This window comes from Nipponia nippon, unplaced genomic scaffold (genome assembly GCF_047370975.1).
Source record: "Nipponia nippon isolate SJK-2023a ecotype South Korea unplaced genomic scaffold, ASM4737097v1 scaffold_10, whole genome shotgun sequence".
Lineage (NCBI taxonomy): Eukaryota > Metazoa > Chordata > Aves > Pelecaniformes > Threskiornithidae > Nipponia > Nipponia nippon.
Window position 1 is genome coordinate 34,234,508 of NW_028262291.1, and position 26,343 is coordinate 34,260,850.

The window sequence follows — 26,343 nt, forward strand, 5'->3', positions numbered from 1 at the left end:
GAGCTGACAGGTACAAGGGCTTTGCCAGGGGTGAGGCTGCCAAAGAACTCACTGGTTGCAAGTCAGCAGAAAAATACAGTCAGCTCACAAAGGAGCGCACATCGCCTTTCTGCTCTTTTCAAGAAACAGCACTGTCCCCTACTTTTCTGATACTAATATGACATAGATTAGATGAACACAGCATTGAAAGCCTGGGCCCTTCCAGCTGTCACCTACAGTCTCTATACCCAAAATGTTTACTGTAGTGAAAAACGGAGCTTTGATGGGAGCTACAGAAAGGAAACTGGAGGAGAAAGTTTCAGAGGTTTTACATTTTCAGACACCACACCTTGCAGCGATTATTCAGCTGAACTGTTATTTCTTCTGTTAAAGAACTCACGCATTGTATGGCTAGGACTTGGAAAATAATTTTCTTATGGTGTCAGACTGCCCGATACCAAGTCAAAAAGCACAAGAGAGCCATTGAAATCCATACAGATTTGGCTTCAGGACAGCAAAACACAAAGGAGGAGAACAAAAAGGAACAGCTGAGCATAGAGAGAGGTGGTTAGTCATGATAAATAGGAAACGAGAACAAACTCTAATTGTCTCTACAGGAAGAAACTTGGTGAAGAGGTTTTGAAAGGGCACAATTTGCTTATCACTGAACTGTTTCAGCACAATTAGTCAATGAGTTTGTACACTTTTTGTAGAGCTTTACAAGGTCCTAAGCATTGCTCTGCCATGCTACAGTCCCTGGCCCAAGCTGATTTTAAGCATAATTTTACTGAAGCCTTACAGATTTACACCACAGGGTGAATTTGACCTCTTTCATTCTTAGAAACTTACTCTTTCAGGTTGGGTTTCTCTTGACTCTTCATCAGGCACTATTTAACTTCTTTGCTCTGCACTTGTTAGTTCTGTGGCACAAGGTGCTAGGAAAGGACCACACTAATGTTATGTGCAGTCATTCCAATGCCATCTGGGAAGAGACTGTTCCTGCCCTGCTCTGTAAGCACGGTGCCCCTCCGAACAAAGTATTAAACACGCAGTATGACTGAAATTCTGATAGGAGATGAGAGAAATGTTTATAAGGAAAAAGGAACTATAATAATGAACATAACGAAGATATGCAGAATATTCAGAGGGAATATTGAAAGTGGAAAGGACAGAGCTGTATCCATGACCTATTCACTCCTCTCTTAAATGGACACCCAAACAACTAAAGTCTTGGCAGTTCATACGATGTGGGTGCTCGAACAAAGACCCATTTCCTAATGGCACAATCCATTTTACACAGGACGCTGAACTACCATCAGATGCTACACATCTGGCTGAAGAGCACATTGTGAGCTTGCGGGTGAAAGACTAATGAGTCGCTAGGAATCCCCTTATGTCTCCTAACAGTTCCGTCCCAAGAGACCCGCAAGACAGCAGTGGAGGTGGCACATGAGAAATATGCAGGGGGTGTATCTCCACACAGTCCACAAGAAGCTGATGTGTAAGGGCACCGCAAACTTTCTCTCTGAGGAGAATGAGAGTTTGTCAATGTAACGTTACTTGGTTAGTTTGCCAGCACAATTGATAAGCATAGGCGTTTGAATCCTCGTATCATTCCTCCATTCTCACGTAATTTCAGGAACAGATCAATAGTCAGAGGTACAGGAGTAAGGGAAAGAAGTAAGAAGGAAATGGACTGTAGGTATCTTTTGTCAGAATGGGGATATGTGGCTGCAGCAGGAAGGGAGAAGTTTTTTTTATATCTGAGACAGACAGACATCAAAAGATGCAGAGGCTTTAGAAGTCATACCTATTGCTAGGTAAGGCACTGAGGAAATACGGAATGTCATTCTCCAGGGAAGAAAATTACTGTAAAGTTTTTACTAAGCTGCCAAGGGATTGTATGGTTTTCCTCTCTTTTCAATAAGCCTTTCTAAGCTTTTCCACTTGTGGTCCTTAGTCCTTGCACTTCCCTCTACAGCTTTACGTGAAATGTATTTGAACTGTTAGCTGGGAGCATTCAGAGCATGCAGTACTATCTGTAAGGTTTTCCTTCTAATTTTGAAAATCTCTTCACAAAGTTGGATCAAATGCACAGAAGGTCCTTCCCTCTCAGTCCCTCCCTTCTTATTCCAAGGATCCCCTCACCAATTATTTTGCGTTGCCTTACACCGGCCCACCAAAGCTGAAGACTCACACAAATATACCCAACAAGCCATGTCCTGTTCTACCCCACAACGTTTCCTCTGTGCAATGAAGATTTCTCTTTCCTGGTTCTATACCACTTACTTATATAATTATGTATTTGTTCTCTATTTCTTTTTTATGTTTTGCAAAATATCTAGTCACTACACTAGAAGTCTACTAACTGAATCTAGACCAGGTCTGGGACAACGTCTACAATACAAGTTAACCCCCTGCAAAGACCACTGTTGACTTCTTTTGAATCCTGAGCCTTTCACCATAACTGCAAGGAGACAAGCATTAATGCGCTGACACTATCTCAATATTTGCCTGCTACCGTCACATGCCCAGTCAGCCCTGCCTTGATGGGAACCTCCTTCTTAGGAGATGCTTGAAAGAGTCCTCACAGGCTGCTTGCTGATTAAGAGCATCCCAAGACAGGGCAGACGCTGAACTGTGGTAGCCCAAACATAAACTGGTTCCATTGTGCTAGGCACTAAGCAAATCCATAAATCACAGCTCCTCCTGTAAAATATTTCATTCAAAATAAAACAAGAAGTACACAGTAAGACATAGAAGGGAATGGAGGATACCTAGGGAGACCACAACAAGCTACAGCACATCATTGTGCAGTCCCCAACTTGTGCAATGTAATAGTTACAAGTCACTTGAGCATTTACAAAACAATTAAAATTGCAGCTGTTCCCAAGCATCTTATCTCCCAGCCATACCGAACTGGCTGGTGCCTGGTAGGCAACATAGCACATGAAGGTCTCAAGAGGGAAATGAAGGAGAAAAGTGTTGTTTTATCGGGAAGCAATTCACGACAAAAGGATCAAGATGAAAAGTAGTTGCAGCACATTAGTGGGAGAAGCATCCAAAGAGAAGGCCAAGACTGGATTCAGTAAGAGATGCAGATTTGTGAAAAGCCTCAAGTAGATAATTGAACTTGGTGATGCAAGACTTCTAATGGAGTTACAGTAATACAGACCAAAAAAGCTCTGAACGTATGATAGCTATTCAGTCTCCTGAGGAAAACAAATGACGTTCATGACTGAGGTAGTTACAGTGGGATGGGCAGCGGCTTCCTGAAACCCAGAAACACAGCTGCCACCTACGCAGTTGTCTCAGCAGAGAGCAAACAAGTCCTGGAGGCTGCACATGGACGGCCGTGCTTGTACTGAGGCTGCTCACACTGTGTTGTTTTGTGGAAAACAGGGAGCTTCTAAATTCAAAGCTATGAAAATACTTTCTATCATCATCAAATTGTATTTCAAGCAGCTAAAGTAGAAATAGTTCCTCTAATACAATGTTATTAGGAAGCCTGAGCTAAGCCAGCACAGAAGCTTTCCCTCCTTCTCTACTACGACCTTCTTTTCCAGCTTGCTGATAGAAGATAAAAGGCAAGTCTATGGAAACCACACATGGGCCTCAGAGGAACACGCAGTCCTTTCCCTGACTGCAATCCCTGTCCAGATAATGCTGCTGGCAACGCAGGGGCCAAGAGCCCCTCCGCCTGGAGTGAGCAAGCACAGCCCTAACCGTGGGAAGCGTATGAAAGACTGTTTCTCTACAGAAATCTGGTTCAGAGGATCAGGGCAGGACTCCGAGTTAGGCCTGCAAGAAAATAATATTGTAACAACACAAAGGGTATACTTTTATATTTTAGAATATCAACTCTGAAATGGATATTAATCATCACCTAGGTTGACGTAAGATACAGATAAACCTGATGCACCAGGCCAAGCAAGAAGAAAGGACATAAATCCCAGACTGCCCTGCTTCATGCGCAAGACCCTTCTGCACAGGGGGAGCACTTCCATACTCACATTCAGTTTTGCAGGTGATGCAGCCCGGGCAGGCAAGTGATCGGAAAATGAGTTGATGGGAGACCAAGAAACAATGGCAGATTTGTCACACGCAAGCACTGCAGGAGAGACATCAGTGCATGTCGTATTCATGCCTGATTAAGTTCTTGAGCACTGCCTGGTTCGTTTTTTTCAAAGCTCTCCTTTGCGGTGGCTTTCTGCCCGTTTCCCTGCTACCGAGCCAAACTGTGCTTCAAAAAGTCTCTCCCAGATTGTCTCTATTCCCTCTACTCAAGCGGAATTATTTAGACTCACAGCCTCGGGATGGGTATAATGAGACCTCGTCAAGATACTCTGAATTAACTCTGAAGTGCTAATAAAATAAAACCACAAACAAAAAAACTCCATGAGACAATTCTCCGGATTAGTGATGGCCCAAGGCTATAAATTCTGTCAGCTACTTGATTCACCACAGGTGAACTGGAACTACTGCAGCAAGTTCCTTATTCTTAGTGCCCCATTGTTTCTGCCAGTTAAAAAACTAGGGCACAGTGTTATTTTACAAATTTGTATTTGCGGTATTTACTAATATTTAGTTTTATAACATGCATGTTTGGATTTCTGCGAAATGCGTTAGATACATCTATAACCCTATGTTACATGTCATAATTACTTTTTAATTTGAAAGCGTAACTGCAGACAGAGGAGGCACATACGTCGTCGGATACTTCAGCCCCTCCAAACGACAGGACTGCGAGCAGCAGACAACTCTGACGTAGAGGGCTCCTACCACTCCCTGACCATAAGCTCTACTGCTTATGATATTCTCTTTCCTCAGACCCTTCTTACCCAGACAGTACTTATGTAAGTAACCGTTCTCCGTGACTTTTTGAATTACTTTCATTGCCACATCATTGTCACTACTGTGTTCTTCCTTAAGACTGGGAAAATCAGACGTGTATCTGCTTTTCTGCTTTAACAAAGAGTAGAGTAGATAAAAGGATGTGTCGATGAAAATTTACATACATTTTTGGGCAATACCTTTTCAAATGCAATTCTTCCTCTCTTATTTTGCATTTTCCCTGTGAGTAAATACCAAATGAGCACACCTTTGCAACCACGGACAACATTCAATGAATGTGCTGCAAATCTGGCTTCAACATTTTCATATAAATCTCACACAAACCATTAGGAGTAAAGATTTACAGAACACTGGTGCTGGATTTGGCCCCAGGACATTAGTTCATCAGTGTTTAAAGATTTATGCAGTAAAGTCTTAGCGGTACTTATGTGCTGAAGTCATAACTCTGAGGAGATATTCATCCTTCAGGTAACTGAGAGCCTCAATTAACTGTGGCTCAGAAAATAGAATTTTGACCGTACTGAAGCGTGGAATAGTTCCAGCAGATCGATTAATCAAGCCCTGCAATGAAGCTAAAAGCATGCCACAGACAGATGTCTCCAAATACAGACATGATGTCCATTCCTTACTCTTAGCGCTTTCAGGATGCATCTGGAGCCCTGGGATTTTGGTCAGTTCTGAATGTATTAATCATCTGTTTTTGCGGCTTCTCTCTCTGGACTCCACCTCCGTCAGGATGCACGTTGTCTCCCTTCCTCTGAGTTCTACCCACACCGCCATGTATTGCGAGTAAACCCATTTCCAATCTGCACCTTCCCCTCATTTTCGTCTCTAGCTCCTTTACCTTAGAAGGCACATCATTGCCCTGCCACTCCTCATTCCTTTGCCCAGTTCACTCTGTACCTGCTGGCAGTCTCTGATCCCTGCCTATCAAATCTATTCCAAAGAGAACTGGGATACAGTAAAAAAGAATGACGACAAAAGGAGATTAAATTAATCCAATTACCAGACTAAGCCAAAGGGATGGGGAAGTGTAGTTATTACCAGTAATGCCTGTGTGTGGGCTGCCCAGAAAGCACCATTTCACTATGGGAAGGAGAAAGGTAGGGTTTTCTTGGGAGGGAGTGTGGAGGGGGGGCTTTTCAGAGAACAAAGAGAAAACATGAAGACATTGTTAGTTTAAAGAATAGTTTTCTGACTAATGTGATCTCATGAATGGCAGTAGAAGTGCAGGAAGTTGAGATTTCCCATGCCCCACCTCACACGCAGCATCGTGTTACTTGAACACACCTTAGCCCACAGTGACCACTCCAACCTGAGAACACATCAAGGCAGCAGCTTTTTACTTGCAGTGACCAAGAAGGATGCTGCCTATGTTCCTGACAGAAGTTAAGACCCCTCAAGAGTCAAGCAAGCAGCAGACTTGCAAGACGAATCTGTGAAAAATGACCAAGTCCAAACTCGGCATATAGAAGTATTATCCCCAAATCTCCTCAGCATCTCTTTCAGGTAAGGTCATGTCCTTCTCCAAGCCTGTTGCTAGAAGACTCTTGTGCCTTAACTGCTGCCCTCCCCTGTTTGGAAAAGCTGCTCCAAGTCCCCTGCATTTGCTGATACCTCAGCTCTCAAACAAGCAAGCGTCCAGCAAGGGCCCAAGTGCCCCTGAAGTGGCCCCAGCACAAAGCAGAGACTTTGAAGCCAGGACCCTGCTGTTGGAGCAGGCAGAGCTTCCCATTAACACTGCGGAGGAGGGGGCCAGCACAATGGAAGGTCTGTCCCCAAGGAGATGTCATGTCCAGGGAGGCACAACCTGCCCTGAGAATCTGTATCAGCCGTCCTCCAGTTTTGGGTGCTCAATTGCTGGATTCACCATTATCTTAACCTGGGGAGTAAGTCCAGGTTGACTTCATTCTCTGCAGTGAGAGCAGAATTGAGTTTCTAGAACCCATTTTTCAAAAGCTGCCGCAAGTTTGCAGCCCATGACTTCAGGCCTACGTCTGAGCACTCACAGTTCCCTGATGGGCAACTGCCTGACTTATGAGCTCCTGCAGGCTGGGCCCCTTCATTTCAAACTCTGCATTCGAGTACAGTGACAGACAAAATTCATGGCTGTTTTAACATGTTGTATTAGCTGACTGAAGCAAATCTGACATTCAAAGAACATAATACACATCATGGCTTACCAGGAAAAAGCAACCCAAAACAGTGTGGTGAATGGAGAGAGAGAGAATTTATCCTGAGAACATGCTGAGAGTTTACAAGATTTTGCCATAGCCAATATCCTTTCCACTGTCACTAGAGAGCCAACGGATGTAAAGAAGAGACAATGTTAAGGTCAAGACATTATGTGTCACGCATCTTACACGGTTTCTTAAAGCTGTTTGGAAATTCACTCAATTCTTTTTTGAAAAAAGCTTTTTTTTTTTTTCTTCTTAGCAAACGCCCCCATCTTCTTTCCAAAGCAAAATGAAAAGCAAATACACCAGTCCACTCCAACACTACAATAATAAATTGATTTGGACAACTCACAGAGGTCAGGATCAGTAACAGTAACAAATGAATATGCTTAGCCCAGCTCTTCTGAAAAATCTGCAGTAACAAGCCAGAATCAGCATGCAATGGAGGAAAGCCAGGTTTGCACACACCCCCCCCCAAAAAAAAAAGACAAAAAAATCCAAACACATTTCACATTGAAAATGAAGCTTGGCAGAGAAAAATATTATGATCAAGGCAGTAAAGTAAGAGTATCTAAAATCCTAGCCTGCTAATACCCTAACACAATCCAAGTCACTTAAATCTGTGAAGAACAGCAGTGCGTGTAAAAAGACAAAAAAAAATTAGAACTGTTAACAGATCCAATGCAGTCTCTCCTAGTTTGCTGCAGGTAAAGCTCAAAGCAGCATTTCAGAAAGTTAGCTGCTTCTTTTACTGAAAATTCATGCTGCATATACACAACTTTAAAAGAACTACTTTCCTCTCCTTGTATTACTCTTCACCAGCACACAAGCCTTTATAAACTCCCAGCATTCAACTGATAGTAGGGAACTGGATAGTGTAAACACCTGCAGCTAGCAACTACAGTCACCCTTCACCTAGGAGGAACAGAACTGCTGCAGACCATAAAGAAACCTAGCGCTTTGGTCTAAGCTGAGTTAGCTTTAAACCTTGCAAGCAGAAGGCACTGCATAAAGACAAATGAAACAGGAGGGAGCACATTTTAAACACCTTCAGAAACACAGCCCGAGACTGTCATAAGAAGTTTTCTTCTCTCTTTCCCCTTTTGGAAGTCTCTTGATGGCAATTCTACAGAAAATAATTTTTCCCCCTCAATATATATTTTCCTTCCTAACATTAAACTACTGTGAAAGAACCAAGTCTTCCAAGCACTATCTGCTATTCACCAGGCTGTGATTCCCCAAGTTTCTTCCTAACATCCCTGAGCAGTCTCCAATTGCTAAATTTTTTTTTTTTTTTTTTTTTCACCAAAGGAATCCTTGTGGACCCTCCAAGATGGTGGCTACCTCATCTTCTTAATTTCAAGTTCACACAGGTCCTCAGAGGTAGAAACATCCTGGAAAAGAAGGGTAGAAGAGGATAAATCTCAGAATCCTACTGACCACCTTTCCACGTTCGACAAGATCCTCAAGTACGCAACCATGCCTACAGCTGGGAAAGGCAGCTCCTCTGAGCAGTTTCCCAGAGTTTCTCCCACTAGTGCCCACCAATTAGCGTACCATGGGGATTAGTCATGCCATCGCTGGCTTGCAAACTACGTAAATCAGCAGCAGAAATATACTGTCTGGGCAAATACATTAGTGGCGAGTTTTGTACTCTATTGTTCAGGTTTATTTCAATTGAGAAAAAACAACACGCAGCCTGTAAGCGCATCACTCAGGTAAATTTGTCTTCGCAGACCAGTGAAATTTCTCTGTCCTGAATAACAAGACAACAAAAACGTAGGTTTTAGGGCCTACACAGCAGACACGCCCCTCCGCTGTGTTGGGTACTTTGTTGCTATTTGCATCCTTGCAAAAGAAGGCTTACATTTTTAGTGCTGTTATTTCCTCAAGGTATGAGGAAGCTTAGCATTCGGGTTACAACTACAAACACACCATCTTCATGTTTTATGCACGCCTGCCATTCTTCTCTTTTGTAAACCCGAAGCATCAGATCCACCATAAACCTGCAATGTTTAGCGGTTTAAGATTCCCCTCGTGTCAGACTCATTCATCTGATTATGTGCTGTGTGTCCCAAGAAGGCAGCACCAGAGCCTTCCCACAGGGGAACGTGACTGAAACTTCTGAAAGGTGGCAAGCTGAACACTCACCGGCTCTTTTAAATACAGCAATAACTCAACATTTGTGCCCCATGCAGAACTGGTATTGGCCAGGCTGTTTCTGCCTGCCATTCAAGGAAGCCTCTTATCTCTTCAGGCATCAATTTCTTAACTCAGCATTGGTCCATAAGCTTTTACTGCTGTGTCCTACAGCTCCCTCCTTTTCCAACCAGTCACCTTATGAAGGAACCGTCCCAGGGGTGTTTCCCAGCGCTTGTTCTTCCACCCGAAACATGTGCTCCCAGCTGCAGCTTCATGCACTCCAGCTCATGAGCCAGGGAGCTGGGTCATAAGGATGCCCCGCACCTCCTCTGACTACAGCCGATATCACCGTGGTTCTTTTCCAGCTCCTTCTGAGCTTCTTACTGCCTCTCTCCCAAATCACAGACCTGGATTGTTCTCTCATGCTCTAATTTGGACTGGACCACAGATATCTGCTTTAACAAAGGCAAATCAACCTGCTATGCCTACATAATTTTTAATTCTATCTACAGATGTAGAGATACGTAAAGATACATAGACACATTTATACACTGTCCTTATTGATTTGCTTATTTGCCCTCTCTTCCCCTCTACTTGAAGGGGATGGATTTTTTTTTTTCTTTCTTATAATTGCTTCTTCTGACTGTGCTCATTTTGATGCTGAGGTGACCTTTTACAAACACTACTATTGGATTCAGGATTCCTACCTGCAGCACGCCAATCATTTATCACTGCTCCACAGGGCATGCTCAGTTCCAGCCTTTACACAGTCCCTCTGAAAGCAGATCCATTCAATATTACGTTTATACCCTTCTTCCACATTTCCTTTTGTGACTGCAGAGTGTCCAAATGATGATGCTCTATTAAACTGTTGCCCCAATAAAACCAACAAACAGATTCATTGCTCCAATACAGGAAAGCATTTTCAAAACTTGCCTATATTTATTAGTCAACATAAGTGTAAGAATTTAGGTTCCTTAAGACAGAAAAGTCTATATGTATGTGCACAGGGATGCTTCAGATGCTTCTGAATGCCTGGAGTCCAGGAATTCATCTTTCATAGCACAGGGTAGCCCAGATCATGAAATAAAGCAATACCACTGCTTCAGACTGCTTTGCAGATCTAGCAGTTCATGGCTGTGATACATGCCGAGACCTTACTCACATTCATCCCTTTTCTCAGATCCAATCTACACATTCAGCCTTCTGAAAAATTCTAAACCATCTCTTGTGAATAGCAGCTAACAATCATCTGCTTCAGGACTCATGGAATTTAACTGCATGATGTTAATACCACCTACTTGCTAAACACCTGAAAAAGGAATTAAGGATTTTCTTTTCTAAGGTAGAAGCTTAAGAACTGCCAGCTCTAATCCTAAACTCAGCAAGGAGGTAAAAATACTACTCACCTCTTCACCCCTATCAGCTGTCAATCTGCACAGAAGACATTTTCCAGTCTCAGCTGCAGAAAGATGGCACAGTCCCAAAAGGTCAAAGCACAATGATAAAAGGAGACTTGAATTTGAGTCCACACACACAGCTGCTGCAGTAGAAGGCAGAGCAATTTTTTGCTTGGTTCTTAAAATTGCTACCATATTTGTGCTGGCTTCTCTAGGACCCAGTGAGCCAAAGCACAGAAAGAGAGGAAAAGCTGCTAAGAATTAATTTGGGGAAAGCCTTGCAAGAACCTTGGCTTGAGAACAGAAGGTGGATCTAAAACAAGTAGGATGGAAAGACCCTGGAGTATTTGTAGAATAGAAGGAAGCAAGGAAGAATGCATAAGTAAAATTGTAAGTGTATTAGTAGCTGAAGCCTTGTAGGGGGCAGATGTCAGGGAAGTAAACTCATCACTGTTTCCTAATCATTAACTTCACCTAAGCAGATAAGATCCATAGATTTCCACAGCTACTACAGTGACAAGTTAAAATTTGGATACATGTTCTATCCTCCTGGCTACCAACCCCACGTTAACAGAATCCTCCAAACCAGCCTGGCTGGGAACCTTAATGGGGCTGGAAAATGGCCTGGAAAAGCGATGCTATTTTCCTCTCATTGTTGAGCTGCTGAGCAATCGCTGAGAAGAGGCAGCACTCAGGTATGGACAAGACATCTAAGTCATAAGAGATGGGGAAGGCACATAAAAAGTCTCTCAGTGGCCAAACAGGGCAACAGACAAAAGACTTACGAAAGTTACATTGGAGCAGTTTAGCCACATCATCTTCCTGCACCAGCACTTGTAAAAGCAGTGCCGCTGGAACAAAGAATCGGAGTTTTGCTCAGTGGCAAAGTTAACCTGGCAGTAGAGATCCATGCTTGGCTTAGGAGAGACATGCTCTTTGCAAGTCTTGCTTGGAAGCTGAGTTGCTGGAATACAGAAGAATAGGGAGAGGAAGAGGAAGATGGTGGGATGTGGACCAAAAGGCTGCTCTGGGATGAAAAATAATCTTGAGAGCACTGAGAGAAAAGTTAAGAGTATGACTCTTGACTGCGTATGCTGTTAGACAGCTGACAAAACCCCAACAATAAAAGGTGCCAAGATAAGTCAAGACTCTCTCTACCAGTGTCTTGTCTCAGATGACTCTACTTAGAAGGCTACATTAGTAACAGCTTCTCTTGATATAAGACACAATTTTAGTTTTACTAAAAGTAAATTCTACTCTGCTCTGCAGGCCGGAGTTCACTATGCTTCTCTAGTTCAGCACTCCCTTCTGTCAAAGCCAAGCAGCTGCTGCATGCAGAAAGAAGAGAAAATGACTGAACACAGCCACAATATCTGCACTGACCTGTTTTGCCCTTACAAAAAAAGGAAGACAACTATTTTAAAAGCTGTCTCCACTAACCGGGCACTGCAGTGGGGCATGGCTATCATTTGACTAGCACCCTGATGGAATGATCAGCAGCAGGGACGGGCTTTTGTGATATTGTCTCCAGCAGTCTCAGCCCTGGGCTAGCAGCACACATCACTGGCTGAAGGCGACAAATGCATCCGTCTGTCCCAAATGGTAACACTGTAGATGAAATTGAACATCCTGCCTTTCTAAAGTAGAAGTTTAAGACAACTGAATTCCTTGCATCTTCAGTTGTGTCAGAATACTTCACAGTAAGACATATATTCCCTTAATATTACTACCAGAAGGAGTGGCCAGGCATCAGTAAATCAAGGTACCACAGGTCTGTACAAACACACATGGAAAGACAGCCTGTGCCTCAAAGACCATGTCATACCATACCATGTCATCTTTCTTATTCACTGCTGCTGCTGTAGATCTAAAAACCAGAATCCTATTTATTCTGTTTTTCAGGCTTCAAAAAGAAAATGTTCCAAAACACACATAGCTCTTGTTTTTTTCTCATATATATTTGTTTAATTCACAATGATTGACAAAACAATCTCATAATCCAAACACAGGCATTAACTGGCCCAGATTGTTGGCCATCTCAGAAGACAGACCAGACACCAGTTGACTCTGGATCCTTTTACTTGCCTCTCGAAGCTGCTCTTTCCAGAACAGAGAACTCATAGAATCATAGAGTCATTAAGGTTGGAAAAGACCCTTAGGATCATCAAGTCCAACCATTAACCTATCACTGCCAAGTCCACCACTAAACCATGTCCTCGAGCACCACGTCTACGCTTCTTTCAAACACCTCCAGGGATGGGGACTCAACCACTTCCCTGGGCAGCCTGTTCCAGTGCCTGACTACTCTCTCCATGAAGAAATTTTTCCTAATATCCAACCTAAACCTCCCCTGGCACAGCTTGAGGCCATTTCCTCTTGTCCTAGCGCTTATTACTTGGGAGAAGAGACCGACCCCCACCTCGCTACAGCCTCCTTTCAGGTAGCTGTAGAGAGCAATAAGGTCTCCCCTCAGACTCCTCTTCTCCAAAATAAACAACCCCAGCTCCCTCAGCCGCTCCTCATAAGACTTGTGCTCCAGACCCTTCCCCAACTTCGTTGCCCTTCTTTGGACACGCTCCAGCACCTCAATGTCCTTCTTGTAGTGAGGGGCCCAAAACTGAACACAGTACTCGAGGTGTGGCCTCACCAGTGCCGAGTACAGGAGCACTATCACCTCCCTGGTCCTGCTGGCCACACTATTCCTGATAGAAGCCAGGGTGCCATTGGCCCTCTTGGCCACCTGAGCACACTGCTGGCTCATGTTCAGGCAGCTGTCAGCCAACACCCTCAGGTCCTTTTCCGCCAGGCAGCTCTCCAGCCACTCCTCCCGAAGCCTGTAGCGTTGCGTGGGGAACGCATCATGTTGATGCACAACACAGAAAGTTCACGTTCTCACTGTCAGAGCTTCTCTTTCATTTACAAAAGCACAGATGTCCCTCTGGACAGTCCAGACAGCACCTTTCACCAGCTCTGAATTCCCCTTACAAAAGTGTTTGTGATGGTCATACAGGGGCCTCGGGAACATGTGGGGACAGAAGTACAAAGGAGGAGAAGTTGGTGGCCCAGTGGCTCTGTTCAGCTGGGGTTGTGATGTGCACAGTCTTTTCCCCCTTCTGGGCTCCAGAAGCAAAATGCTCATGCCAGGGAGAATTAGCTACTGCAGACCCAGACTATGTTTTCAGTAACTTTGATCCTACTACTTTGGTCAGATCAGAGACAGAAACCTGATACTTAACTTAAAACAGCTTCAAGCCCAAAGATGGCCTGAGTATCTGAAACTTATTGCACCCCTCCACAGTATCAGTTGACCCAGCAAAACATATTACCTCGCCTTAGAAAACCATATTGCACTTGATCTTTGAAGAGAAGGGAATACTGAGCTGAACATACTTCACCTGGTTCCCAGAAGAGCCTTATTTTTGAGGTCTCATGGCAGCCTAGCGGCCAAATCCTATGAAATGCAGGACACTCTCAGCTGAAACACTGGAAGAGATGCTACCAGGCTATGTGCTACAGAGCCATTTACACCAGATGGGAATGCGTAAGAGGAAGTGGTAAGACCACGACTTCCCGTCCATGAAGTTCAGTTCATTCTTAACACCTCCTGTAATTAGTTTTTCCTTCTCTCAAGCACCAAGCCTCCACTAATTTCTGTCAACTTGTCAGAGGAAGCTTTTTGCACCTGGTTGGAAGGACTCAGTTTCCCCATGGGGCCTGGCAAGCACAACCAGAAAAGAAAACAACCACAGCTGCACCATCCTCTGCAGCACGGAGGCAAGCCTGCCATCCTGGAGTCTCATGCAGCAGTAAAGGCCTTTTAATGGAAGAGCAATTCCATTGAAGTCTAACCTAAGGGTTTACCTGGCTACCACGTAATTGTCCTTTTGTATTTAGACAGAATGGCCTCGGCCAGGGGTGATAAGAGTGCCCTGCCCCATTAACAGTTGGCCACAGAGCTCCCAAACAGGGCAGGGCTTTCCCAGGGTCACGCTATTTTCCGCCAGGGACCTTCTGGCCAGCTCTTCATTTGTGGTGCCCTTAACTCCCAACTTATGTTTTCAGCTTTTATTTTGCCATCTCCTGAAGTTAAAAGTTTAAAGATACTCTCTAAACAACTGTTTGTTATTTTAGGAGGTACAGTTGTTAGTTAAGCAGCGAGGAGCTGATCCCTCCTTTGCGCAGGCACTGAGCTCTCATTGACTGAGACGCACCTCTGACAGCGACTTGTTCTTTGAGATTCAGCCTCCAGAAAAATGCTTTACACTATTACTGCAACATGATACCATTCTAACAAATTAATTATTTGCATGACACAGTTTTATTAGCTTTTAAATTTCATATAAACATTCCCCACACACACACACGTGCGCAGAGGCCCAAATTCATTCATGAATTTCAGGCACTTAACAAAGGTACCTTCGTTACAAGCTTTGTCTCCGCAGGCTCCCATTTGTAGTTAACTAGAGCCTGTGAAGGTAGCTAGAGATGGACACATCCTGGAAACAAAACTGGAGTTTGAGCATTCCTGATGCTACCATTCCTGCATCTTTCCAGTATCTACTCAGAAGTGCTTAAAGCATGTACAACGCTGATTTATCCACCTCAGTGAAATACCTGAGGTTACACAGGGTAATTTCAGGTCTTATCAAATGAGATTTTTTTCTTTATCTTGTTTTCCTTCTGGGCAACAATAGGTACCTCATGCCTCTGGGCAAAGAGCCAGCTGAACAAAGATGCCAGTTCTCATCTGTGCATTGGGAACTGTCTTGTGATAACACTAGAAAAGAACTCCTCCGTTTTAAATAAAATGGTTTGATACTGCTCACACTGGCCACCAAAAAAACATTCTCCAAAAACCCCAAACCCTAAATTCTTTTTAAACCATCTTTAAAATCTGCTCAACAAAGCAGGTGACCCGTAGCAAATGGAACGAGAGAGGTACCATATGTTATCTTGTCCCTGCTTATGTTAAACGCTTAAGAGCTGTCATTTGCGTGCCTGAATCATGCATGTACTATTGACAGTCCTGGAGGCACACATTCTGGTCAGCTTGTCCATTCCTTTCTAGAGGTACACAGACCTGCAGCACGTAAGGACTTCTACGACAATCACTACGTATCTTGCAATACACTGTTGGTAGGATGAGTAAGAATTTAAGTTTTTATCTCCCACCATGAGTAAAACAACCTAAATATGCTTCCATTATATAACTAGTCTTTATACATGCAACAACAAATCCATCACATTACACATATGCTAAACAGCACTATTTCCACTACTTTGCACAACAGTTCATACCAATGCCAAGGTGTTCAAAATAGATACCTTGACATTTTTCAAGTGTGCTTTTTCGGCATAGGCTTGTGCTAACTTAGAACCTATAGGTACACTGCAGCTAACCAGCTTGCTTCACTGTATCTTCGTTGTTTCTCAGAGTTCCCACAGCTGTAAAGATATGCAAAGTTAGTTTAAATGCTACATATGCAAAGTTAACTTTTAAATGAATGTACCTCAGCCAAGGCAGTCGTACACGTGGGGAGCACGGATACAAGTTGTTCTAGCAGTGCACATCTGTTCCTGAAAAGAACTGGAGGGTGACTTTTGCTATCTCATGCTGAAAACCGTTGTTTTCTTGGGTATTTCTTATGCCTAAGTCACTCTTCAGAGTCACCTGCACTTAGATACTTTGACAGCACAGTACAACGTATAAATTTTGCACTGCATCCACAACATTGACAGATCTTCCTTCCTTCTCCAACTGGGTCTATGATCATCAGTATATAAATACAGGGAGCATCTTCTGATGCCTGGAAGTGGCCCCCATTCAGCGGCCTTCCCTCACCATCTTCCCTGGTAGAGCTACGACGTGTAAAGAATTCCAAGAGTCTGGCTAAGAGCAGACTCAGGAATTGGACTGGACATCAGAGGATGCTGCCAAAAAGTGAAGCTCTTTTGCAAAGCTGCATGAAGGCTCAGCACTCAAAAAGCAGGGAATGCTGGAGATCCACCCCAACACCTCTCATCCTGGGAGCACTAGAACTAAAAAATCATCTAGAATACAGTAGCGCTCTCAGAGCAATTCTAAAAGGCATTGAGATTTCCACAACAAAGGGTGAAAAAAGGAGAGAAGCAAGTAACAGCCAGGACTCAGATGGAGAAGCAAAAGGACCTTCCTAAGTCAGTGCCAAGGTGGATACACGGATGGGGTTGTTGAGCAGCTGTGCTGCCTCACGAAGCAATATGCAAACTGCTGGCAAGTCTTGTAGCAAGCTATGCTGGCCCTAAGAGAGGCACAAGGGGCCAAATAGTGCAGCGCACTAACACAGGACTGGCGAAACCTCTGCTTTATTATCAGGTTTGCCGTGATCTGCGACATGACCTTGGATGAGTCACTCCACCTCTCTGTGCCTCTGGCTGCCATCTGGCTAATTAGACTAAACTATTCGTTGTGAGGGCTGCATCTAACTATAGATTAGTTTGGCAGGTAGCACAATTGGTTACCGATACTGCCAAAAGCCGTCAAGCAAAGCTGGAATACAGAGAGCAACTGCGGCCAGTCACTTGCAGAAGCACCAAATTCACAGGGAGTCAAACAGGCTGCACGCCTAGGCAGCTCTCAGCACCAGTCTCACGTCCTCAGTCATCTGTGTCGCGTGGACTCCCGAGTTTACCAAACCATTTCTTTCAGGGAGCCTGATGGTGCATCTCTAAGCCAGATACAAGCATTTGTATTTAACAGCATATTCAATCAGCTTCTCTGTACAGCACTTAAGAGTGAGTAATTAAAGGAAATATTACCGCAGTAGAGCTTCTCATTAGCAACCTAATTAGCCTTCTGAAAATAATTAACATTCCTTTCTATAAAAGGGAACAGATGACCCATTACATCCATCAGACAAGCAAAACAAATGCCAAAGGTAAAGGAGATTTGTTCAGGGAGACCGAGACAGCAAGAGAAGCATCCAGCAGCAGTACAAGTAAAAAGGAAGAAGACGAGGCAGAAATGCCCGTGACTCATGAAGACTGGACTATGCAAGTGGGTGTGCAGGACTGGTACGTGCCTAACTGTCTGATGTGTGCATCCAGCATTCACACTGAGCATTTTCCTTCCTCTACCTCTATAAGCCACTGATATTCCATCAGCTGAGATGCTGAAAAATTCCACGCTCCAACTTATTTTGAAAGCCAGATTTAAAGTCTCTCAAATTCAACCATTCACAGTCACAAATAGCTCTCTCCATATGCAAAAATTCCCCAAAGGTCTTATGTTTTGACTATTAAAACACTCGCAAAATGCCCATTAAAATAAACGATGATTTCTTGTCACATGCAGCCCATTTCTGTGGCCTACAGGAACAAGTGAGGTGATGGCTACGAACAGCATGAAGTACACCTCTCCAAGTTTCACAGGGTGGTGCTCTAATCAGTTAGCATGCCCTGAAAGAGTTAGGCATACATTTCTTGATCAGTGCATGTTTGAAATCAGTGTGGGTGAGCAGAGAGTCACAGGCATCAGTGTTGTGGGATGTATGTGTATGTACGGATGAGAGAAAGCAAAGGATACAGGTCAACATATCGCTGCCTGGTGTGGCAAGAACTGTGGTATTACGACAGTTTGATGCACTGTTTCAGTGCAGGACAACAGATACAGGAGAAATAAGTCACGATGGAGCTGAGCTTCCCAACATCCGCATATTCAGGTAACATAGCAAAAATAACAAATCATGAATATGCAGTTGCTTTTTCACCCATTTCCGTGTTTGAAGTATATTTACATTTCCCTGGCAGGAAAGCTGAATACTCATAGCCTTCAAGTGTGATTGCAGTGAGGGCGAAGCTCAGCCGTACAAAAGCTTCCACAGCTACATCACTATGGAAACCACAAATCCATCGCCTGCTCTGTTTGTCTACTTCTTTCACTGATTAAAAAAAAAGAAAAAAAAAAAGAAGATTCTTCCAGTTTATTGTCTTCTCACTTTAGTCAAGAGGACAAACACATTTTACCTGCTTCAGGACCAACCCTTTCTTCCTTGAGACCCCTCTTTGTGAAACCTACCCCACCTCTCAACCCAGCTAGGCAGTCTTCCCCCCAGGATGCTTCCACCACTTCTTTCAGTGAGGACTCTTCAAATGCCGTCTGGGATTCTATCTTAGCCTCCACAGCTTCTCTCAACTTCTGGACTAGGACAATTCCAAAGGTGGTTCACTCTAGGGCAAATCCAGCTAGCTGGCATAATAAGAAGCTGAAAACTATTCTGGATGCAAGTTATAGTGTCTTGTTTTGACTGAATTATCATTCGCTTCCTTTCCTCAAAGCTCTCTAAGAACATTTGAAGTGCTCTCAAAATGGGGTAGTGCACATTACAAGACAGCTGTAAATGCAAGGGTTAAACTTTTGCTTGAAGAAGCCCATCATTTCTACAGCACTTGCTAGTTACAGGTAGCTTTTCCTGCACTAAATATCTGAGTATCTGTCAGCAGAAGCCTAATAGCCAAGAGCAACTCTGGAAGATGCAGAAGGAAAATGGGGAAAAATGCTGAAAAGTCTGCAATATGGCATGCATGCTGCAGCCTGGGTACGTGAAATGGCTGAAGGAAACTTCGTACCAACAAGCAGGAGGGAAAAAGCAAAAAAAAAAAAAAAAAAAGTAAAAACCCCTCCACATCTAAGTATGTGAATTTTATGCTTAGGAACAGCCTCTGAACAAACCTTCAGCAACACCTTCTCTCACATTAGGCACCTCTTACCTGAGCTCAGAGCAGTTCATGGAAGAAGCAGAGGAGCATTTAGTCTCTGCAGCTCCGTAAGTCCTCAGTGCCTCTCAACTTCAGCTGCCAATTGACAACCATTACACAGACAAATGCCCGCTAGTAAATGAGTTGAAAAACACCCACGTATTTCACAGGTGTTTCCAAAAAGCCATTTAAATACACTCCTCTCCACTAAAGCACTCTGCATGGAGAGAAAAATCCTGCCTGTGGTCAGGGAACTTTTATCAGATGACACTTTTGGCTTCTCAGCAAGACAGAGCTAGGAACAAACTGAGATAGTACAAGTTCTCTTACAAAAAACAAAACAATAATACACAAACGACACAGCCCCCCACCCCCCTTTTGAAAAATGGGGCAGAGCAGCCAGCACTTCCACCTTGGTCCTAACTCATTGCCCTCACCTCACAGCCAATTCCAGGCTGGCACTACCAGATGCGTCCCAGTATCGTTGGTGCTACAAGAGTTCCTACCAACAGCCCGTAGGATGATCAAAGGTTACTTCTGTGTCCCCAAGAATGTCGCAACAACGCACAAGCCAGTTTCATGGAGGACAAGTCGAGCAGAGTGGTGATCACAGTCTGCAGGGTCGCATCCCCGTGGCTTTGGAAGCAGATCTGTCTGCATCTCCAGCAGACAGCATCTTGAACAGCCTGAGTGGATGGAACATACAGGAGGCACTGGAGGAATGAATAATTCATAGTCTTGTTCTGCTGCCAGTAGATCTATGTTTTCTTGTGCCCATACGGCACTCAGTTTTTGTTTTAACAGTAATAGGAGAAGTCTGCGCTTCCTTTGATGGTTCTTGAGGGCAGGCGATAAGCAGCATTTGCTCTACTCACAGCAATAGTACCATACACCAGAGTGCTTGCCAGACACAGCTTTCTTCAGAAGTACTCATGGCTGCATCATTGACAGAACGGCTGGACTCATTCCAAGGCTCGGTCCGTCACCAGCAGTCTTCCTGGGAAGCTGCTGACACTTGCTTTGTCATAACCTTGCAGTACTGGTCTGGACTTTACTGCTCAGTATGTGACACTTTTTGATCAACTGAAGCGCTCAATTCAGCTACACAATGGGCAGCAAGATCACAGCCAGAGCTTGACGCAGCAGCTGACCCTGCTTATCCACACCATTAGCATTGCCACAATCAAGTCTACTGCTTTCCTTCAGCAGCTGACTGGGCCTGCTCCCCAGTCTCAGAGAGGGACAGGGGTCTATCAGAGCAAGAATACCTACAAGAGTGGGACAATGGAATATCCTAGCATAGGATCTCTTGGACACTACCACTAAGAGAGGACAGAGACCCCTGACACAGGATAGGCTGAGGGAGGAAGGTGTTACATGAATCTGAATTTTATATACGTAGCACCTACATATTCAAAGTGAGTTCCCAGTTAAAGTACTGCGCATGACCTACCCATGAAACCTTATCCACAATAGGGAAAACAATACTGTAGCCTGAACTGCTGCAAGCTGTATCACAGCATCTGTGTTTAACCTCCTGTTAGGGCACCACACCACATACTGCAGACACACAGAGCACTCTGAACATGCTGCAGGGCCTGCAGATTGTCATTCTGGTCCCACAATGTCCAGCCCATCTACCAGGATCAATATAAAGTTTTGCTCCAGGATATAAATCACCCTTCAAATTTGACAGCATTTTACATCCGCTCTGTGCAAGCGTAACAGACTGCCATAGATACAGGAGAGCGGCAAGATGAGCCTAAAAAGATTAGCAGAGTAACACACTGGTGAATCAGGTGCAGCGACTGTGCTGCTTGTTAGGGCCAGGAATAGATTCCTCATCATCCGACTCACACCTGTGCTTTTACCACCGGGTCCGCTCTTTACCTACTGCTCTGGTTTAGCTCAGAGATACTGCTCCACTGTCCTGATTGTTTTAACTGCCTAAGGCTATCCGAGTGTGAGGTTTTAAAGAGACAACAACACCGGAATAAGTTTGGCAATATAAATTACAAGCAATCAGAATGATGTGACTCAAAGCAGACAAAAATCAAGGGCGACGTGTGCAAACGGTGATCTTTCTTACGCTTCCAGAAAGCAACCTGCAGTCTGAACTGATGGAAATAACTTCACATCTTGACCATCCTTTACGCACTCTACGTATCTAAATTTCAAAAGTCCCATCTACAATTCAGTCAGCTCTGTACTCAGAGAACTGCTCTGGTTTTCTGGTCTACAAGTGCACTCCCACTAGTTTTATCCTCCAGCCCTTACCTTTTCCGGGGAGGAATCCTGGAGCTCTCCCGCTTTTTGCTCAGCTCCTGGTTCACAGCATCCGCAGGTTGACCGGGTTGCCTCCAGCAGGTCCGAGCCGTTTCAGACGCCAGCTGTTTTCGGACCAGGTGCGTGTGACCAACAGCTAATGCACCAACCAGCCAGCCTTCCTAAACCAAAGAAATACAGTTTAACCTTAGCGAAGTGCAGTGCAAGAGAGGCTTTAAACACTGAAAGAACTACATGTATGGATAGCTTAGCTCTGGTACATTGGGCCCTGGCAGAGCTGACTTCTTCAGAGCCCCAGGCAGGCGCCTGTACCTCCCCCTCGCCCAGGGCGGCTCCCTGGCAGCTGCCTCTCCTCTGGTTAGGCTGAGCCTTTCGACTCTCCACTGTCCTTCTGGATCCCAGCCACAGCAAACACACGGATCAACTTCACTGGAGCCAGTGACCAAAGGTTCCTCACTGCTACCATCTCAGCCAAGGTCTCGGTTAACCCTTGAAGGGTCTACCAGAAAGTGCTTTATCTCTGTTTTCCCGGCTGATCCCCCAGTTTTTGAAGTAAGCCTCACTGCTGACTCCTTTTCATCCCCATCGTCCCTCTCCTAACGTTGCCTCCCTATCTCCCCCACCTCCTCTCCTCCTCACTTCTCCAATCATCACGTTTTTCTTCTTCTCCCTTCCCCACTCTGGGACAGAGCGTGGCCTTGGTGTAGGCAGGCCCTTGCCACTGCCACCCACCTGCCAGCCCAGCCTGTTCCTGGGGGCACCGGTGCTGCCTCTCACCCCCGCTCCGGTGAGCCGACTGCCTTCCACCTCCGCGTTGGGCTCAGGCAGCACGGCTGCACGACCCGAGCAAGCGGAGCCCGCGAGCTCGGGCTATACTTCTCTTTCTCTTCAGGCGCTGACATTTAGGATGCCACGCTCCAGATTTTCACAGAAGTCACGCCTCGAGGTGCCAGCTCCAACACACAAGTATCTAACATGGTACTCGTATCAGCCTCGCAGATCTTGCACTCCGAGGGCTTGTCTATACATAGCATTTTTCTGGATTAATTGCATGTGAAGAAGTTACAGAGCAAGAACATTTATGTGTCAGACTATGTAACAAATAGGATCTTCACGTTATCCTAATGAATCTCAGAGTTTTTGAGCACCAAAGTCCAACAGGTATTCAAGAGAAACGTTTTCCTTAAAAAAAAAAAAAACAAACCCAAAAAACAACCAAAAAAACCCCCAAACCTACGCTGTTTTTATTTAGATAACACTGAACTACAAAAACACCCCAATTAAAAATGCAGATTAAGTAACTAATCCTCCCCCAACAAAACCTTCCCACCAAGATTAACGGAGCGATGAATAGCATAAAACCACTAATTAAATCAATGTAACATGGGTATTATAGAGACACATTTAGCACCTTCTGCCTGTGCACTGAGGCTTGCATCTACTTTGGAATCTCTCTTATCATGAGAAATAGCTGCTATTTTAACAGCTAGATATTTGTACTTTAAATTGGGGAAGAACTTGGTTGTTAGCTAGCTCTGGCATAAATTGTTCTAAAGTTGATGCTCCTAAAAATTATTTGCATGTATTCTATTTTCATTATTCGCATTTTGTCACAGTTGGATATAAGTTTCTGCTGAACTATTTATCAGACGCATGGGAACAAAATTTTAAAAAGCGTTTCCCTAGAATCACAAGAACACTGAGAACGCTTTTTACATGATCAGATCTATTTGACTATAATTTGATTTGTAAAAGAGTGAAGAACAAAATCATACAAAATAAGCAACTGCAACACACTCCCAACTCCTTCCATGCAGAAATATGACCATTACAAAAGGCTCCAAGCCAACCTAACTTTAGGACAACGCACCCACGCTCAATTCAGCCCCTTCCCTGGCACTGGTACTCAGGCCACCCATGGGGCTTCACCAGGAGCCAGACCAAGGAGCTCCTCAGCCATTTGAATGCTACCCTAATGCCTGTTAGGTCTCAGCTGTATCACCTCTCAGATCTGCCTCACAGGCCACCGCCCAGCAGGAAGAAGCTCCTTTTTCACAAAAATCTTCATTTCTATGAACTCAAAAGTGCTGGAGAAACCATACCTTTAGTTACACAGGTATCTACACTTGAAAGAAAATAATCATTGAAAAAACTCTTCATTAGCAAAGACTATGTCATAACACACACGAGCAGAGAGGTAGAGCTGAAGATAAAGGTTTGACCTTAAAGCTCACGTGATTAATACACTGCTTAAGCTGTTCAGAAAGGGGATTTTTTTTTTCTTTTGTATATAGATGAACTTTCTGTGTTGAAATACTAATGATTAAAAATGTGTAATGTTTGTAGTAGGGAAAAAACAAACAAACAAAAAAACGAACAACAGTGGTGTGACCATTCAATTGCACATACAGAAATAGTTAAAATCTAAAATCCACTACTAGGCCAGACTCAGGCTTCCCAAAACAGCACTTCCCCATGCTCTGACTGTTCCTCTGACACAGACACCAACATTCCTGGTGTCAGCAGGTTGGGGACTGCTCATTAGCATAATTTAGCAGTAGTGCTCATCAAATGAGAATACAAAGAACAAGCAAACAAAAAGGAAAGCAAATGCCTGACTGGGAAGTGGTTACTTGTGTGTTCCTTCAACTGCCTGTTTTAGTATTTACGCTTCTTTATTATTTCCAAAGTGTTCCAAAAAAGAAAGCACAGGTCCATCCAACTACTCGGTGATAAACTGTCCTACCAACAGAGAAACCAAGTCACAACACTGCTCTGTGATTTATCTGGGATTCTCCTGGGAAGAAAGTGCCAAATTTGGAAATAGAAAGCGAGCATCTGTCTTCTCAGAAACTCACCCTGCTCTGGCAGGACTTACACAGAGGGTGATGCAGATTTCACTTTCAACTGAAGTCCCAACACGCCTTTTGATGAGGGCTTTTGAACCTGCACACAGACCAGGCTGGGATCTGAACATCTCTGAACGTAGACTGGTAGACAGAGCACAAAACATGGTAGGTTTGGCTGAATTTCCTTCCCAAAAGGACTGAATTACCTCAGAGAGATACCTAGGACATGCACTGCTACACAGGTCCCACCTCCTGAAAAGGAAACGCCTCTCTTCTGGAACAACAGCAACGACAAAATAACAACTCTGGAAAAACAACTCTGTAAAGCAACAACTTGCAGTTACCTGAGGAAAACAAGTGATTTCCAAGGTTAGGTGCATCCTTTCCCAGACACCTCCAGGTGGGTCCCCTATCTCTACTGAAAACTTCTGGCAAAGCCTTGAGAAGCACTTTAGACCTCCAGAGGTTCAGATTTCTCTTAAAAGCCACACCGCCACCCGAGAGCTGAAGAGGCTTGTGCAGATGCCCACGCCCCCACACAACTACTGTATCTGCAAAGGCTTCTGTGGCTATTTATTGCCAAAAGCAGAAATGCGTTTAGAATAACTGCTAAGAGTCTTTGTTGTTGTTATCCTGCAATCTGTCTTTATAAAGAAAAAAAAAAAACCCAAAAAAAAACGAAACTCGGGTTTTAAACAAACATACAATCAAATTCCCTTGTGCTGCTAGATCTGTCTTACGTTAGACTCTCACTTACTTTTTCCTCCGTGTACACTCATCCCTGCTTATGTTCCTTCCATTCTGTTCCTGCTAAGGCAATGAAAATGAACCAGCTGGGTTTACATTCAGGTTTTCATGCATTACCGCGGCTCTCAACATTTTTGGGCCAACGGGCCACTGTGAGTCTTTTAAGACTCCTCACAGCTTGCCACATATCCCTGCCATCTACCTTTTAACATAAATCTCTCACCCACTTTCTTATTTTTCATGGTCCCAAGGATGAGCTACAGACTACTTTCCATAAGCTGTTGAACCATCAAAGACCCACAGCCCCACGGGAGGGAATGGTTATTTACTTACATACACTTACATATGCTCCCTTATCCTTAAGAGCTCAGCTAACATTTCTTCTGTTGATTTCAGGTTCTGTGAATACTTTTCTCTCAAACTGGGGTCAAATCTGACCTCGCAATATGGCAGGTTAAGCAGGAGGTGAGTTAAAAAGTAGCAACTCTTACAAAACCCCACCTACACTTGCTTTATGAAGAAGTAAGGAACACATGGTACATCATGAAAGCAAACTCACTGGCTTTTTGGTAATTGAAGGCAGGGTACTGTTGCCTAGCAACTTATCTGATTACCATTTTTTCAAGTATCACATGCACACTTAGATATGTTGCATAATAATGTCTCACTTTTATGCTGCCTAACCCAATGGAAAAAAAGGGGGAAAAAACTACCAAAATTAATGCCTTTAGTCTCTTTTCTGGCAAAAGAGAAAGTACAAAATAGTAGCTCAAGACCAGGTTGAAACATTAGTATTCCTGAATTTTATTCCTGCCTTTTTCTGGCTTGCTGAATGTGCTTATACAAGCATTTTATTTTATCTACTTGTCTGCAAAATGACACTAATAATACCAGCCTCACAGAGACACGGTGAAAATTCATTAAGAATAGAGAGATTCTCAGATGAACGACGCAGTGGAAGTGCTGGTGTTAGCACTTACAGCTTTTTAGTACTCCAAATGTTGCTAAGCTCTGGTCCAAAGCGTAGCAAATTTTAATCATTGTCATGACATTGTCCAGTCGTTGTTTCTCAAATAAGGATCTCAAACCATGAAAACGACATTTCTCCTATCAGAATGTGACACTGTCCTGTCTTCTATGTCCGATATGTAGCTGGGAAAAGAAAAAAGAAAA

The 26,343-nt window shown here is 44.0% G+C and overlaps 1 protein-coding gene across 14 annotated transcripts in view; it reads right to left on the bottom strand.

The window, feature by feature from the left end:
* The window catches only part of TMEM229B (transmembrane protein 229B), a 39,123-nt gene that overhangs the window by 4,056 nt on the left and 8,724 nt on the right, over nt 1–26,343 (bottom strand). For 7 of the 14 annotated variants that reach the window (XM_087746512.1, XM_087746505.1, XM_087746506.1 and 4 more), the window contains one exon: nt 21,566–21,735. Coding sequence is in view for 1 of the 14 variants with exons in the window: in XM_087746519.1 (XP_087602645.1) it covers nt 8,356–8,404; nt 21,566–21,731 (215 nt within the window). In the remaining 13 variants the exon portion in view is untranslated. Of the gene's footprint in view, nt 1–8,354; nt 8,405–19,725; nt 19,860–21,565; nt 21,736–24,629; nt 25,042–25,180; nt 25,219–25,503; nt 25,689–26,343 lie in introns of those variants that run through there. The other 7 variants (XM_087746517.1, XM_087746515.1, XM_087746516.1 and 4 more) reach the window with 7 other exon arrangements.